The 15,560-nt window shown below is 34.1% G+C and overlaps 2 protein-coding genes across 2 annotated transcripts; both read left to right on the top strand.

Annotated features, from left to right (window-relative positions):
• The first annotated feature begins 658 nt into the window (after nucleotides 1–658).
• LOC111311291 (uncharacterized) lies at nucleotides 659–2,300 on the top strand. Its single transcript, XM_022910666.2, has 3 exons — nucleotides 659–993; nucleotides 1,217–1,590; nucleotides 1,675–2,300. The coding sequence occupies exons 1-3, from the start codon at nucleotides 933–935 to the stop codon at nucleotides 2,074–2,076; spliced, it is 837 nt and encodes a 278-aa protein (XP_022766401.2). The 5' UTR covers nucleotides 659–932; the 3' UTR covers nucleotides 2,077–2,300.
• Nucleotides 2,301–5,865: 3,565 nt separating this feature from the next.
• Nucleotides 5,866–8,392, top strand: LOC111311290 (uncharacterized). Its single transcript, XM_022910665.2, has 4 exons — nucleotides 5,866–5,994; nucleotides 6,081–6,256; nucleotides 7,119–7,183; nucleotides 8,015–8,392. The coding sequence occupies exons 2-4, from the start codon at nucleotides 6,112–6,114 to the stop codon at nucleotides 8,081–8,083; spliced, it is 279 nt and encodes a 92-aa protein (XP_022766400.1). The 5' UTR covers nucleotides 5,866–5,994; nucleotides 6,081–6,111; the 3' UTR covers nucleotides 8,084–8,392.
• Nucleotides 8,393–15,560: the final 7,168 nt, after the last annotated feature.

Below are 15,560 nucleotides of genomic sequence, written 5' to 3'. Positions count from 1 at the left end.
TTACAGCCAATTTTTCTGGTCTAGTTTTATTTACTTAATTTTTTTCCCCTAGAAAGATCATAAAATAACCAACCACCATTTGATTTAATTCATTTTCTATGTTGGATGTGACAAAATGACAACATTATATATATATATGTATATATTATACACACACACATATATCTCAAGGTTTTTTGTTTGATTGGCTGATATTCATTCCCTGAGACACCATTTTGGTTCAAAATTCAATTGGATGAATTTGTATTATAATGATTCGGCTTGGGTTTCAAAACAAAACTCTCTTTTTTTTTTTTAATTTAAAGCAAATAAATCAGACCAAATTACTGAATTTAGATTTTTCTTTTGTTGAGATCAAATATTAAACACCCCTATTAAGACCACAAGTTTAATCTAATTTGTGTGCTTCAGTTTATTTTTGCCAAGAAAGAGTTGAAAAAAAAATGCAACTAGGTGTCAAATTTCAAATCACTTCATCAGTTTACTACAGTTAAAGGCTTAAAGCCTTTCATATAACTGCTCCCAGTGAAGCAGGTTCCTTTCAAAGGTCTCTCTCTGTCTCTCAATACTGTATTAACTTTGATTAAGAAAGAGTCTTTTTTTTCTTTTTATTTTGCAACTTGTTTCTCATAATTCTCTAAATTCTTGGCAGACCAATGATTTTGCTTCATTTTGTTCTTCCAAGAACTTGAAGCTGGGGACTGAGGGGCATTAAAAGAAAAGAAACCTTTCTCACTCTCTCTCTTTTGTACTAACATTTTTTGCCATTCTTGTCAGCTTTCAGTGGCACAATATAAACTACTAGTAGTATTCATTGTAATCATGGCTTCTCCAAACTAAGAGAGAAAACCTACTTGAAAGTTTGAACCTCCTTCAGCAACAGAAAGCAGTACCTTAAAAAATCAGCTTAGGTTCTTGCTTTTGGTTAAATCATGAAGCGGCCCAGTTCCTCGGGTTCCCTGGATGCTTTGATTTCCATCTGTCCACCTAAAGGTACAGGACATTTAACTATTACTCTACACCATAATTCAGAATCAGAAACATCTGTCTTCTTTTACTTTAGACCTCATTTTTGTTGGGTTAGGCTTTAAAAATTCTATATTTTATTTCCCATGTTTAGCAGCCAAATAGTTTTTTTTTGTTTTAAGAAAATTCTGCAATACATTTTTATGTTTCTGTAGCCCATGATAATGAATTAAATTTGTTAAATGTGTAGAGGAGAAGAATTCAAAAAACAAGCAAGTTTACAGCAGGGAATTCCAGGCAATGTTAGATGGTTTGGAGGAGGAAGACAGCTTAGGAGAAGCAGGTCAAGCTACTGAGAAGAAAAGGCGATTGTCTATCGATCAAGTTAAGGCATTGGAGAAAAATTTCGAGGTGGAAAACAAGCTAGAGCCAGAGAGAAAGGTGAAATTAGCAGAAGAATTAGGCCTGCAGCCAAGGCAAGTAGCTATTTGGTTCCAAAATCGCCGTGCTCGTTGGAAGACTAAGCAGTTGGAGAAAGACTATACTATCCTTAAAGCCAATTATGATGCTCTTAAGCTTGACTATAACAATCTTGAACAAGAAAAAGAAGCTTTAACTGCAAAGGTATAGTAAAATCCCATTTTGATTGCAGTTATTAGAAGTTAAAATTCTTGGAAGTTTAACATGATTTTGGATGCTGAATTGCAGTTGAGAGAGCTGAAAGCAAAGCTCAAAGAAGAGAATTCAGAAAGCAGTCAGTCTGTTAAAGAAGATTCTCCAAAATTTTCACAGCAGACCAAGGACCACGATTTTTGTGACAATGATGATGATTCCATTGGAATTGTTAAAGAAGACTGCAATGTCAATGCTCAGTTATTGATATCGCCAGCTTCTTCTTCTCCTTTTCGGTTTAAGGGATCTTCTTCATGTTCAGATTCATCAAATCATCAATGGTTTCAATCATTTGACTCCAGAATGATTCTGGGTAATATGTATCACCCCCAGTTAGTGAAAGTGGAAGAGCAATGTACGTTTACTGCAGAGGAATCTTGCAATTTCTTCTCAGTTGATCAAGCTCCAACTCTTCAATGGTACTTCACGGGGCAGTAAAAAGAATGAAGTCCCTATAACCGTCAACACCATAAAGCTTTTATAATTCTTGCATAAGGAATAAAATAGCCTTGAAAGTTTTGTCATTTAGGAGCTAAGTTCTGTTCTTCTATTGATTTCAAAAAAAAAAATGTTTAGTATGTGCTTCAACAACGGACGAGCAAAATATCTGCTGTAAAATTAATGTAATATAAACAAAAGGAAATAGGTAAATGATCTCAAAATGTGGTGTTTATATTTAGAATAAGCTGCTAATTTCTTGTCATATAGAAGAAATTATTGTTCGAACTTCCAAGTAGACAATTGACTAGAGTGTAAGTGGAGTTCACATCAAGGAGATGTCATTTCTCAATAGCATGTGCTTTTTGCGTTGCCAGTTTAATCCAGGGAATTGGCTGAGGAGTGAGGATCCTGTTTGAAAATTCAAATAGCAGCAGCAGCACGATGCTGGCTGTCCAATGGCCATATTGGATACTTGATGCAACCATTCTAGCCCTACCACAGAGTTCCTTTCTTTTTCTTTTTGGGACACCCACCACTGGTTTGACTGCAAAACTGGAAGCGCTAGCCTGAATTAATGTAAAAACAAAAGATTAAGATTGATATCTCTGCTTCAACTTGAAAGTTGTGAATTTTAACAGGTTTTAAGCTGAAATTGCTGAAATGCAAAATATGACTGGCCAAAGCTGTTTTCCATTTAAGAAAGCCAACCAAAATCCCCCCATAGGTATAGACAAAGGAGAACCTCTTTGGTCCAATCTTTTTCCTGTTTCCTTTCACTTTCCCTGTTCTCGTTTCTGATGGGCGCCCATCAGCCCATGTGGTTGGTAAAAAGTAGATCCTGACCAATAGCTAACAAAATTAAATAGCAAGAGAATAACAAGAGAGCTCTTTTTCTCTTCTTTGGGTACCACTCCTTAAAACAAAAGGGACTTGTCTATGGTTTAAACCAGACACACTCACCACCCAATTTCTCTTCAATGAAGGGAGGAAATTCTCTCAAGTTTCAACCATAAAATACCAAAATATGAAAGCCCCATCTCATCCCTGATCGCCTAAAAATCACAAATGCACTCCTTAGTCTGGTCTAAATGTTTGATTGCATTGCAATTGATGATTATTACTAAATTATTATTAAAATGCCTAAAACAGTTTCCCGAGCTTCACTTCAATGCACATCTCGAGCTGTGATTGTTACAACGTGTGGAGGAGGAGATAACGCTGGTCCCTTTCCACTTTTCTAGTTTGGGTGGGAAAGGGACAGACCACAAAGCTGCTGCGACTCTTGGCTCCTACAAGTCTCTCTCACGTCAGAAATGGGTCCCATATGTCATCTATGTTTCACTGTTGATGCCCCTAAAGCATCTAGCTATAGCTTTTCCTTGTTTGTGGCAATCCCTAGTACCAACCAAATCTTTCACCCCACAAATTTTCTTTGCATCATCAACCAATGTTACTAAGTTAGGATTGGCACTCAATTCCTGAGAAGCCTATGTATGGGTCGTGTATAGTTTAATTGTTACTCCATTTTCGACATTTATGTTTGTTCAATGGCATGAAATCAACAACTTTACAAACTATAACATACAGTACATACATTTTTTCTCTCCTTTTCTGATTATTTCAAGCACGTGTAGACATTTACACAAGGATTGAATTTGATGTCACTAAATTGACCATTAGTCATCGACATTATCTTTGTTAAATTGAAACAATGAAGCAAAAAGTATAGGAAGTTAAACAATTGGAAAGCGACTAAACGACTATTTGTCTATTTGCAAGAGAATCGTAGAAGAAGATATTGGCAAACAAATGCTTGTAAATCGCAAAGGAGGATCCATATATCCGTATGCAATGCCATCCCCCACCACTGAAAATATTCTGCCTATTGAGATATTTATACCTTTTTTTTTTTTTTTTTCTCTCTATCGGTGGAAAATGATAATGAAAAGTTCCAAAAGAACTTTGTTTTCTGTTCTTTGATTTTTAATCTGAACAACTGCCATTACTACATGGTTGATAAGATTGTCTTTTGTTGTCCTGTTGCTGCTTGCTAAAGGGATCGGACATTAGAAGAACACAAAGATTGGTACAGAGTAAAAATACAAACTTTACATTGTTAAAATTGAAACTCGAAATTTAAGATGACAAGAATGAATTTTTAAATAAGAAAAAAAATTTTATAGTTCTTAATTTTTTTTATTCGAACATTAAATACACAAATAAAAATACGTTATATAATTGGTCCATCCTTTTGCTGCGAAATGTATGATTTTGCTTTTAAAATTAATCAATGTTCAATGATTGACGACAAGTGTGTCCCAGCACTTTTAAATTTGTAATAGTAAGATTTCATATACCTCTGTTTTGTACGTCTAACCTTGCGAATTATTAATAACATGATTCTGTTTATTAACAATTAAAATGATGTGACTTTTAGCTTCTTGATTGCCAAATCATTTTATTAAAAGGATATTTTATTAAAGCCTTCATAGACTAGGCTCTAGCATAGTTGACAATATCTACCTAAGCCTGCCGCTACTATTTTCTTATTTCATAAATGTTTTTTATATAAAAAAGTGAAATTTAAAAATATAAAAAAATTATAAGTATTAAATTTTAAATTTTAAAATGTTATTAAAGATTGTTAATCTTTGACACGGGTGAAATAGTATATAATTTTATTTTTTTGAATAAATTAAATTATTAAATATTTAAAAATAACTGATTTATAATTTTAAAACAGAAAAAAAAGGCACATGTGTGAAATTAAAAATAATTCATTTTCATTTATATTTTTAACAAAAAAAATTAGCATACCCTTTTTCTTTTTTTTTTGTTAATTCACCAATTGATAAGTTGGTATCACTTAACTTGTGCGCCAAATTCTGTTAAAGGTTTTAATATTAGTATAAATAATAATATCTAGACTTGTTAAAAATTAGACTATCACCAAAAACTTGAAAATCAGTTCAAAATTTTAAAATATTTGGATATAAATTTTAGATCTATTAAAAAACTTTAGATTTAAATTTTAGGTCTGTTTAAAAAATGGTCAAGCCTTGAATATAAAATTTAAAGTTTGGTGTGAATAATTATTATATATTTATATTTATATTTATATTACATAAAAATAAATAAATAAATAATATATGTATTCATTAATATCTTTTGCTTATATATACTAATCACATTCAAACTCTTAATTAAAATAATAAAGCTTTTTTTATATTTTATTTCGTTGATTTTTATTTTATCATAATTAACATTTATTATAAAAATTATTTTGATTTTATTATCTGAAAATTTTTAAAATATGGATGGGTTTGTAGGATAATCTTTTAAAGATGGAGAGTTGAACAACAAAATAATACCTATATTTGTGGTCAGATCATATTAGGTTTAAATTAATTTGAAATTTATTTATACATTATCTAAACCTAACTTGAATCTGGTCCGACTCAATCCATAAACAAGTCTAATGATACATGTTTGTATTATATTTTTAGTTCATATTTGCGTTGAAAAAAAAATGAAAATTTTATTAATATATTAAATTTTTAATTTTTTCCATTTAAATTCTTAACATTAAAAAATTAAATACAAATTACAATATAATGAATAAAATAAATGTTCAAAATGTAAAGAATTAGTTTTGGGACGTAAAAAATGGAACAAGAAAATAGGATGAAAATAGAATCCTACTTTTTTTTTTTTTTTTTAGTTTTAAAAGTTAACCAATTATTAATGAATCAAGAGAAGTTGGGCTTTTTAGGTTGAAAGCCTAAACTTTTTTTTAGCCCAAAATTTCCTGGGCAGACTGGATCATCGTCGAAAAAAAGATTAAAAATTCAAGAAAACCCCTGAACCCTCCCACTGCTTATTTCTGCTTCTTTGATCTGCTGAACCCTCAAACCAGTAAGCTTCCTTCTACTTGTGCCAATAATAGTTGATGAATTATTAATCTAGTTATCTGATAATTATGGCTTAATTCTGGTTTTCAGGGTTTAATAATTCGGTTAAAACGAGGAAAAAATGCCGTTGGGACTGATATTAGGGATAGGAAGGGCGTTTCGAAGGAAGCGTACCTCATCGCTCCACATTCTCTCGTCGAAACGAGCCCCACGAGATTACTACAAGGGAAAGAATTGCAAGTCTACTGGTTTCCACACTCGCAAAGGTTCCATTCACTTCTATATAGACATATATATTGCTTCTTATAATTATTCTTGTGGGTTTTGAAGGATTTAGTGATTATTTTTAGGTTTGAGAAGCATAAGAAATTTTTTTTGGTGTGTGGAAATGATTTAATCGAAAATATTTTATGGATTTTTTATTATTATTATTATTATTATTATTATTTTATCTCTGGTTGATTTAATTTAGGGTTGGTTGATTAGGGAATGATTAGTTAATCTATTCATCAGTTCGGGGTTTAGTATGTTAAAAGTAAGATTAGTAGATTTTGAAAATTCTTCATTTTTATTTCTTGATCATTTGGATTCAGTCGTGGTGGTTAGCTATGCTTTTGGTGAATCAACCGGTAGAATCTTCCTTGTAAACTAACGAATTGTTTCGAACAGAATGCTGCGTATTATTTTCCAATATCTTGACGACTCCGCTTGTAATTTTGAGTTCTTAAGCTATTATTCATAGTCTTATGGGCATGAGTATAACCATGTTACGTTAAAAGAGAAGAAACATAATCTGAGGTGTGGCTTGTGTGAATGTGGCCTAAAATCCTCCCAATACTCAAATGAGGAAGCTATTGCTAATTTTATTATGTGAAGCAGCTTGAGTTATTAGGTTTAAAGATTATGATTGCAAGCTTAAAAAATCTGGTAGCCTGTATGCCTGCGAGGTATTCTTAATATTAGCGCCATCTGATGAAAAATTACAGATACAAGTTCCATATTATGTTCCCAGAGTTTGAATTATAACCCAATGATTTAGACTGTTGCATGAAACTTTGTAATTTTAATTGCTTGAATGGTGTATTTATCTGCTTTCTGTTTGGAGTATAACTGAAAAATATGCTGCAGGTGGGTATGTTCTGATGCAGGAAAAGTTGCCAAACTATGTGGTTCCTGATTTGACTGACTTCAAGGTAATTTCATTCCTTGCTTGTATTTTTTAATTTCCATTATCCATTTGTGTACAAAGCATTCTATATGAAATACAAGTCACAACTTGTCCAAGAAACTTATTAGTCTCCCATTTCCAAACTTAACAAGGATATGTTTTCTGATGCTTTAGTAAATACTATGGTGAAGTCATAACCCTAGAAGTTTGATTTTTTTAAGGCTTGGGCTTTTGTATGTAGGGAGGCTCGTAGGTACCATAGAAGCATTGTGGTTGACTGTATTAGACCTGGGTTTGTTGTCTGTGTGGAACTGAAATTAGGGCATTCTGCATGACCATGTTAAATGAACCTTAATGCTCTTTGCCCCAGCCCAGTGCCATTTCTCTTTTTCGTTTCTACTAGAATTGTTTTAAACTGTTGATTCTTGAATTGTTAGTTAAGATTCACTTTTAAAAAATATAAATATAGTTCTGTATTGCCAAACCAAACCCTACATATATTAAAGAATTGCACTCTTGGGGGTTGTTGGCGTGATTATTTCAGGTTTCTGATCTTGGAAATATTGAAGCCTGTTTCTCACATTAATTGTGCCTGAAAGAGGGATGTATTTTGTCCAATACTGTGGCCTTATTTTGAGTAATCATGTTTGTGGTATCAAATGACCATTATTTTTATTTTAGCTGAGAGTTGGCATTTTTGTGATCTCTATACTTAAGTCATTCACTGTAAGGAGAGTTGGTTTGATATGTATTTTGTTTCCCAAACAGTTTGAGCTCTCTACTTTGTGATTTACAGCTTCACCAATAAAGTGTCTGCATCTATTGCTGATCTTGGTTGTCTTTGTTGTTCTTGCAGCTCAAACCTTATGTATCCCAATGCCCAAGAGATATCAAAACCACAGAGGCTGCTGGATTAAGTAAATAATCAGATGGAGTGAGAAGAGTTGCTTGATCTTGTGTCTCATCATCTTACTGCAGTCATGTTAAACAATTTACAACACGTAGTGTCCGATGATGAGCTCGGGGTCTTGGCAGTTCTCTATTTTTGTGCTAGTTTCTAAACCATTTAACCATTGGGTGTAGTAGTGAGATATGGTTGATTAAGATTAATATACGACATTTCAACATAATCTATTGGACAGCATTTCTATGATTATATAACATGCTATTGCTGACACCCAATAGGGAAATCTGGACACATAAGCAATAAGATGATGCTGTCTTGAACATTTAATGTTAATTCTCAAAAATGTCTAAAATTTTCAATTTTCTTTTTCGAGATGGCAGGTTGTAAATTTGAAATTCTTTTCCAGGACCTTCAACTATGTTTCTTCTAAATTTGTTTCACAATATTCTTGCATCAAATTCTCAAGTTTACGGTGGCTATCCAGTGGTTTTGTGGTTTAGCAATCAGCATGCACCGTCAAGCTTAAAAAAGTAACCATAATCGGAGTTCATATTTCGTTCTTTGTTCAGCTTTTATACATTTGGTTTTAAGTATGTTCTTCCTGAATGTACACATTGCCGACATACGAATTCTTTAGTACACAGGTTCGACAACTCGACATGCATAGAGTTTTCTAGTTCTAGAGTCCAATAATAATGTCATTAAAATCAAACACAACGGGCCAGGGAAATGGGAGAGCATGTCCTTCGGCCCCAACTGCAGGAAACTTTGGAAGAGAGGGAAATTTAAGCAAAGTCACAATATTACAGGTGTAGTGTCACGGGCTAAGCTTTTCTTAAGGAAGCAATAGATCGTGCAGCATTTGGATAGATGTTTCCACACAAGTCAGCCAAGGATAGCTCAATATCTGAATAACTAACAATAAACCCCAAGTTAAGCTCAAGCATACACAATTATAGACATTCACATTGAGGCACTAAGAAAGCACATTGAGGCAACACTTGAGATTTTTGAATAAAAAAAATATTTTATTAATATCGTGAATAGAACTTTCCCACCATCGTCGAGGCCAAAGGGGCAACCTTAGACGGGTGGCTTAGCACATACCTTAACCAATTAGGCAACCCAACAATACGCCGACTGCTCAACCCCTCTAAAGAGCAAATGAGATTTTATAGCTATGATACCACTAACCGTTACAATGTTTGAAATGGGGACATTTTTTACTAGCACAAGAGATCTACCCTTCTCCCTGGCACCTCTACTCGGTCATGGCCCTATACAAAGGTTGGCTCATGACATCTTCCCCCACCTATTCTATTGACGTCCTTATTGATTTCTTAGCTTGAAATTCTTCAATCTTTCGCTGGAATGCTCGAAAGTCATGGTCTTTTTTTCAACCAGTTTCTTCTGGTCCTAAACCCTCTCATTTCACTAAGTATTCACGAACTATTCTCTTAGATACCTTGGATACCCTGTCCGCTAGAATCTCTTCAATGTGGCGTTATGATGATGGCCCTGGTTGACTTTCTGTGACTTGCATCTGCAGTATCTGCATGGAAGGGTTTTAGGTTGCTCACATGGAACACTGGATGCACTTTCATCCATTTTGGTGGATCAATTTTATAAGAGGCATTCCTCACTCTGGAAAGGATCTTCACTGGACCTTCATATTTTTGCACCAATCTACGATCTTTCTTTTTCAGGAACCTGGTTTGTTTGGGCACTAATATGACAAGAACAAGATCTCCGACCTTGAATTGTTGTTTTCTACAACCCTTATCGACCCACTTCTTCATGTGCTTAGATGCTTCTTCTAGGTATGCTCGTGCAATCTCTGTATTTTATCTCCATTCTTTATTGAAGTTAAAGGCTCATGGATTCTTCTCATCATATTGCTTAATGAAAGTATGGGGTAGTCTAGGTAGTTGTCCAGTGACCACCTCAAACGGATTCTTGGTTGTTGAAAAACTCTTATTGGAGTTAAAACAAAGTTGAGCGACGTCCAATAATGAAGGTCAATTTTTCTGATTAGCTTGTACAAAATGCCTTAAGTACTCATCGAGCAACCCATTGAATCATTCCATTTGACCATCAATTTAGAGGTGGTAGCTTGAAAAAATGTTGAGTTGAGACCCCAGTATCTTGAAAAGCTCTCTCCAAAATGATCCCGTGAATCTTGGATCCCTGTCACCGACAATGTTTTGAGGGAGGTCTTAGTATTTGATTACATGTTTAAACATTAGTCGTGCTGTATCTTCTACAGTATAATACTATTGGGCAGGAATGAATGTAGCATACTTCGAAAAATGATCAATCACTACCAAAATAGATCTAAGATCGTCAACTTTGGGAAGGCTTGATATGAAGTCAAAAGAGATACTTTCTCAAGGTCTAGTAGGTACCGATAGTGGTTCAAGCATGCCTGCTAGTTTTTTCTTTTCAACTTTATCCTGTTGGCAAATGAAGCAAGTTTTGGTGTAATCCATCACATCCTGTCGCATGTGAAGCCAATAATAGCTTTGTTTTAATAGAGCTAAAGTACGTTGCCATCCGAGGTGACTCATCTATGGTGTGTCTGGTATTTCCTCATCAGCATCTGTTTTAGACCTCCTATCTTCGGCACAAACAATCGATGGCCCTTTATTAATAAGACTCCATTTTCTTGCCAAAAGTACTTAGACTCTTTTTTTTTACTAACTTCAAGATGGCTTCGACCTGGAAGTCTTTTTTAAAATTATCTTCAATTAGCTTATGAATGTCTGTTATGACTTTACTAGCTGTCATTGGGGCAATTCTCCTAAGGGCTGCCAGTTCAGCTCGTTTACTCGATGCATTGACCACTTGATTACTTTTTTCAGCTGTATGCTCAAAATAAAAATCAAATTCAGCTAAAAATTCATAGCATCTGGCTTGCTTCGTTGTGAGCCTCGGTTGGGTGAGAAAATGACTAACTGCTCTGTTGTCCGTCTTCACAACAAAGTGTGAACCCAATAAATAATGTTGCCAAGTCCTCAGATAGTGAATCACTGTCAAAAGTTTTTTCTCTTGAGCTATATATCTCCTCTCGACTTTACTTAGCTTCCTACTTTTAAATGCTATTGGGTGCCATTCTTGTAATAGCACTCCCCCAATAGCAAAGTCAGATGCATCTGTTTGAACTTCGAAAGGCTTCTCAACATCAGAAAGAGCCAAGATAGGATCATTTATGATAGCTTCCTTCAATCCCTCAAAACCTTCTTGACATTTACTTGTCCAACACCATTTATGCTCTTTTTTCAATAGTTCTGTGAGGGCAGTAGTTATATGAGAGTACCCTTCCACAAATCTCTTGTAATAGTTGACCAATCCCAAAAATGAGCGAAGTTCATTGACAATCTTTGGTGTTGTCCACTCCTTGACGGCCCTAACTTTTCCCATATCCATTTGGATGTGGCCCTATTAGACAATGTGGCCTAAGAAATGAATCTATGTTTGAGCAAATGCATATTTCTCCATTTTTACAAATAATTGATGGTCTTGTAATCTTTGAAACACCAGGTGTAGGTGTTCTTGGCGCTCTTTCAAAGTGAAGGTATATACCACTATGTCATCTAAAAAATAACCATGAACTTGTCAAGATAATCATGGAACACTTGATTCATCAAGGTACAAAATGTGACAGGAGCATTGGTTAGTCCAAAAGGCATAACAAGAAATTCAAATGCCCCATACCATGTTACACAGATAGTTTTTAGCTCATCTCCCTTCGTAATCTTGACTTGATGATAGTCGGACCTTAAGTCCAATTTGGAAAAATATTTGGCCCGACTCAATTGATCAAACAAATTAATAATAAGAGGAATTGGATATTTGTTTCTCATGATAACCTTGTTCAGGGCCTTATAGTCTACATATAATTGTAGGCTTCCATCATGCTTCCTCTGAAATAGCATAGGCGCTCCAAATGATGCTTTTAACGGCCTAATGAACCTAGCCTATAAAAGTTCATCCAATTGTTTCCTTAGTTTAGCCAATTCTGGTAGAGCCATGCGGTATGAGGCCCTAACATGGGGTTTGACTCCTGGAAGAAGTTCAATTTCATGGTCAACCAATATTCAAAGAGGTAAGATCTTAAGTAATTGCTCTAGCATCACATTCTCAAATTCTCTCAACACCTTTTTCACCCTATCGGGTATCGATTCCAATTCCATCCCATCCTTGTAAATCGATATAGCCACATAAAAAGACTCCTCTCTCTTTACCCCTTTCTTGAATTGTAATGCTGAAATCATTTTCTTTCCACTCTTCGATAAGATTGTGATCGGCACCACACATGGGTGCTCCTCTAAGAATAATAAACAACTAGCGATGGGGATTGGTATCACCTGAGCCAACATCATGAAGTTCAGTCTGGGGACAACATCAAAGTCATTCATAAGGGAAACTGTGAAGTCTATCTTTCCTTTCTATGGCCCCAACTTGGTCATCACATTCTTGAAACTTCCACTAATCTCAAAGGCTAGTGAGTTAATCGCTTTCATTTGCCCATAGTCCTTGCTCACCTTGAGACCACACGTTTTTACTTTTTCTGGTGTGATGAAGGTATCAGTTGCACCTGTATCTACCATGACCCTCGTGATCTTCTCATTGAATACCAGGTCCACATATATCAAACCTCTACTCGATTTTTTTTATCATGTTTAGCTGGGTATTGAGGGCATTAAGGAATCGCATGGAGCCTATCTTAGTCGGCTTTTTTTACATTTTTTCGACTGTCTCGGGCACTTTCATAGACTCTTGAGACAAGGCTCTCAAAGCATTAAGAGCCCCTCTATGTAGGCATTCGATCACTCGATGCAGCCCCTTATATAAGAAACAAGCTAATGGTTGCCTGGGCTTAAAATTTACTGCGTTGTTTGCCTTGGGTTGGGTATTGTCTTGACTAAAGGGCCTTCTATTTGATCTCCCACTAAAGGGTCAGTCCACTCTGATCATCTTTCTCCCATTCTCAAAGTTGAAGTTACTGCCACATGATATAAGATTTTTCTGTTTTGAGGAGCCATCATTGTAATCATGAAGACATTCAGCTGTAGCCATGGCTGTGGCCACATCTTGCACCTTTTGTCTTTGTAATTTCGTCTTGGCCCAAGGTTTGAGGCCCTCAAGGAAGTAGAACATCTTATCCTTTTTGGACATGTCTATAATATCCAACATCAAAGTAAAAAAGCTCCTTACAAACTTTCATATTGTTGCTATTTGCACCAATTCTCAAAGCTTCTTTCGGGCCATATAAAGAATTGATTTTTCAATTCATGTTTCAAATCCACCTAAGTTTTGATAAGGCATTCATCATTTATAAATTTTGAATGCCACCATAGCTTGGCATCCCCTACTAGGTACATTGACGCCATTGCAACCTTATCTTCCTCTGATTTAGTATGCATAGCTTGAAAGTATTACTCCATGTCAAACAAAAAGCTCTCAAACTCTTTGGTATCTCTTGCCCCCTCATAGCATCAGGCTTTGGCACCTTGGCCCTTTTTTCTCTTTTCGTCGAGCTAAAACTCGATCTGGCCACAACCAGCTGTAGAACACTCACTTGGGCTCTAAACTCCTCAAATTCTTTTTGAAGAACATTCAAGGCATCTCTAGCCTCTTCACTCAAGCTATGTAGAGTATTGGACAACTCTCGTCGGGTTGTCTCGATCTCTCTTAACCGATCATTTATCACCATATGAGCTTTTAAAGCGACCACCGCGACCTCCAGCTCTTCAATTTTTTGTTGATAATTGAATCCACCACTCGTGACCATTTTTTCAATTCTCTAACACTTTTTAATCGTATTCTGATACCACATGTCACAGGTTAAACTTTTTTCAAGGAAGTAATAGACAGTGTGACACTTGGATGGACGCTTCGACACAAGTCAGCCAAAAATAGCCCGATATCTGAACAGTTAACAATAAGTCACAAGTTAATCTCAAGCATACACAATTATAGACATTCACATCGAGACGCTAAGAAAGCACATCATAACAACATTTGGGGTTTTCGAATAAAAAAATATTTTATTAATATTGTGAATAGTATATCAGAAACTTCCCTACCATCGTCGAGGCCAGAATGGTAGTTATAGACAGGTGACCTAGCACATACCTTAACTAGTGAGACAGTTCAACAATACATCGACTGCTCACACTTTCTAAAAAAATATATATATTATAATTATGTTACCACTAACCGTTACAATATTTAAAATGAAGATATTTTTTCTTAGCACAAAATATCTACCTTTCCCTTGACACCTCTACTACATCATAACCTTATTCAAAAGTTGACTCTTGACAATCTAAACCTGATCATGACCCTATACAAAGGTTGGATCATGATATGTAGCATGGGCTTTTAATTGCTGCTGAAAACAATCCCACTCCCCCTATGAAGTACCATTTCCGCGTCCTAACAAAATCCATGTCCCAGATCACTAGACCACCAATGCTTGTTTCCTCCCAACTTCGAGGATTCAGCTGTTGACATCTCATTACTGTCCTTATTAGTTCTCTATATATTAATTTCAACCTACTCTTTTTACCCTATTGGTTAATTTGTTTTCATTACACTGAGGAAAGCTGTTAATAAATTTTTTTATCAACAATATGTAAATTTAATATAATTTTTTATAAAATTTGTGGCATATCTTAATTGGAAATAGAATAATCTGCCCTCACTTAATTTTTTTTAATAAAAAAAAACGTATAAAGCTAGGGGGAAAAAAACTCAATTCTCTTAAACCAATTATGAACTTGTTCCGAATCTGCAAGAAAAAAGGTAGAAAGGATAATGTCATTCAATCAGGGTAAAGACTGTTGCAAACTTTAACACTATGTTCATATACATATTAATAAAAGAAAGGAAATAAAATAAAATGAAAGGAAATGAAAATTTTTTAAAGGAAATGAAAATGTAAATATATCTTTTGTTTAGATAGTTAAAATTAATAAAGGAAAGGAAAAAAATTCTAATAACCATTAATTAGATAAATAGTAAAAAAAAAAGAAATAATTCATTATAATATTTTTTATAAAGTAACATATAATATATAAATATATCTTTATACTATTTAACTTGTATAAATAAATCTTTTTGAACAAAATTAAACATGTTTAATACGATAAAATATATTAATTAATTATTAATTTACTCTTAATTTTATGTTTAATTCAATTTTTTAATTTATTTTAATAATAATTTATCTTGTTTTGTTGTTATAATTTAAAAAATCATAAAATATTTATAAACCGTGATGTTATATAAAATATTCATAAAAAAAATTATCTTTGTAGAATGTATCAATTTTATAATTAAATTTAATATTATAATAAAAATATAAATATAATAGTATTTTAACAAAAATAAAAAAATTTTAAATTTTATTTCTTTAGCTTTTCCTCTAAATTGAAGTATTAAAAAGGTGAAGATTACAAAAAAAAAAACCAAAAATTATTAATTTTCA

Source organism: Durio zibethinus, chromosome 1 (assembly GCF_047325235.1).
Source record: "Durio zibethinus cultivar Kanyao isolate XHJ-2024 chromosome 1, ASM4732523v1, whole genome shotgun sequence".
NCBI classification, from domain to species: domain Eukaryota; kingdom Viridiplantae; phylum Streptophyta; class Magnoliopsida; order Malvales; family Malvaceae; genus Durio; species Durio zibethinus.
Note: the sequence above shows the minus strand (reverse complement) of the source record. Positions and strands in the feature narration are given on the sequence as shown.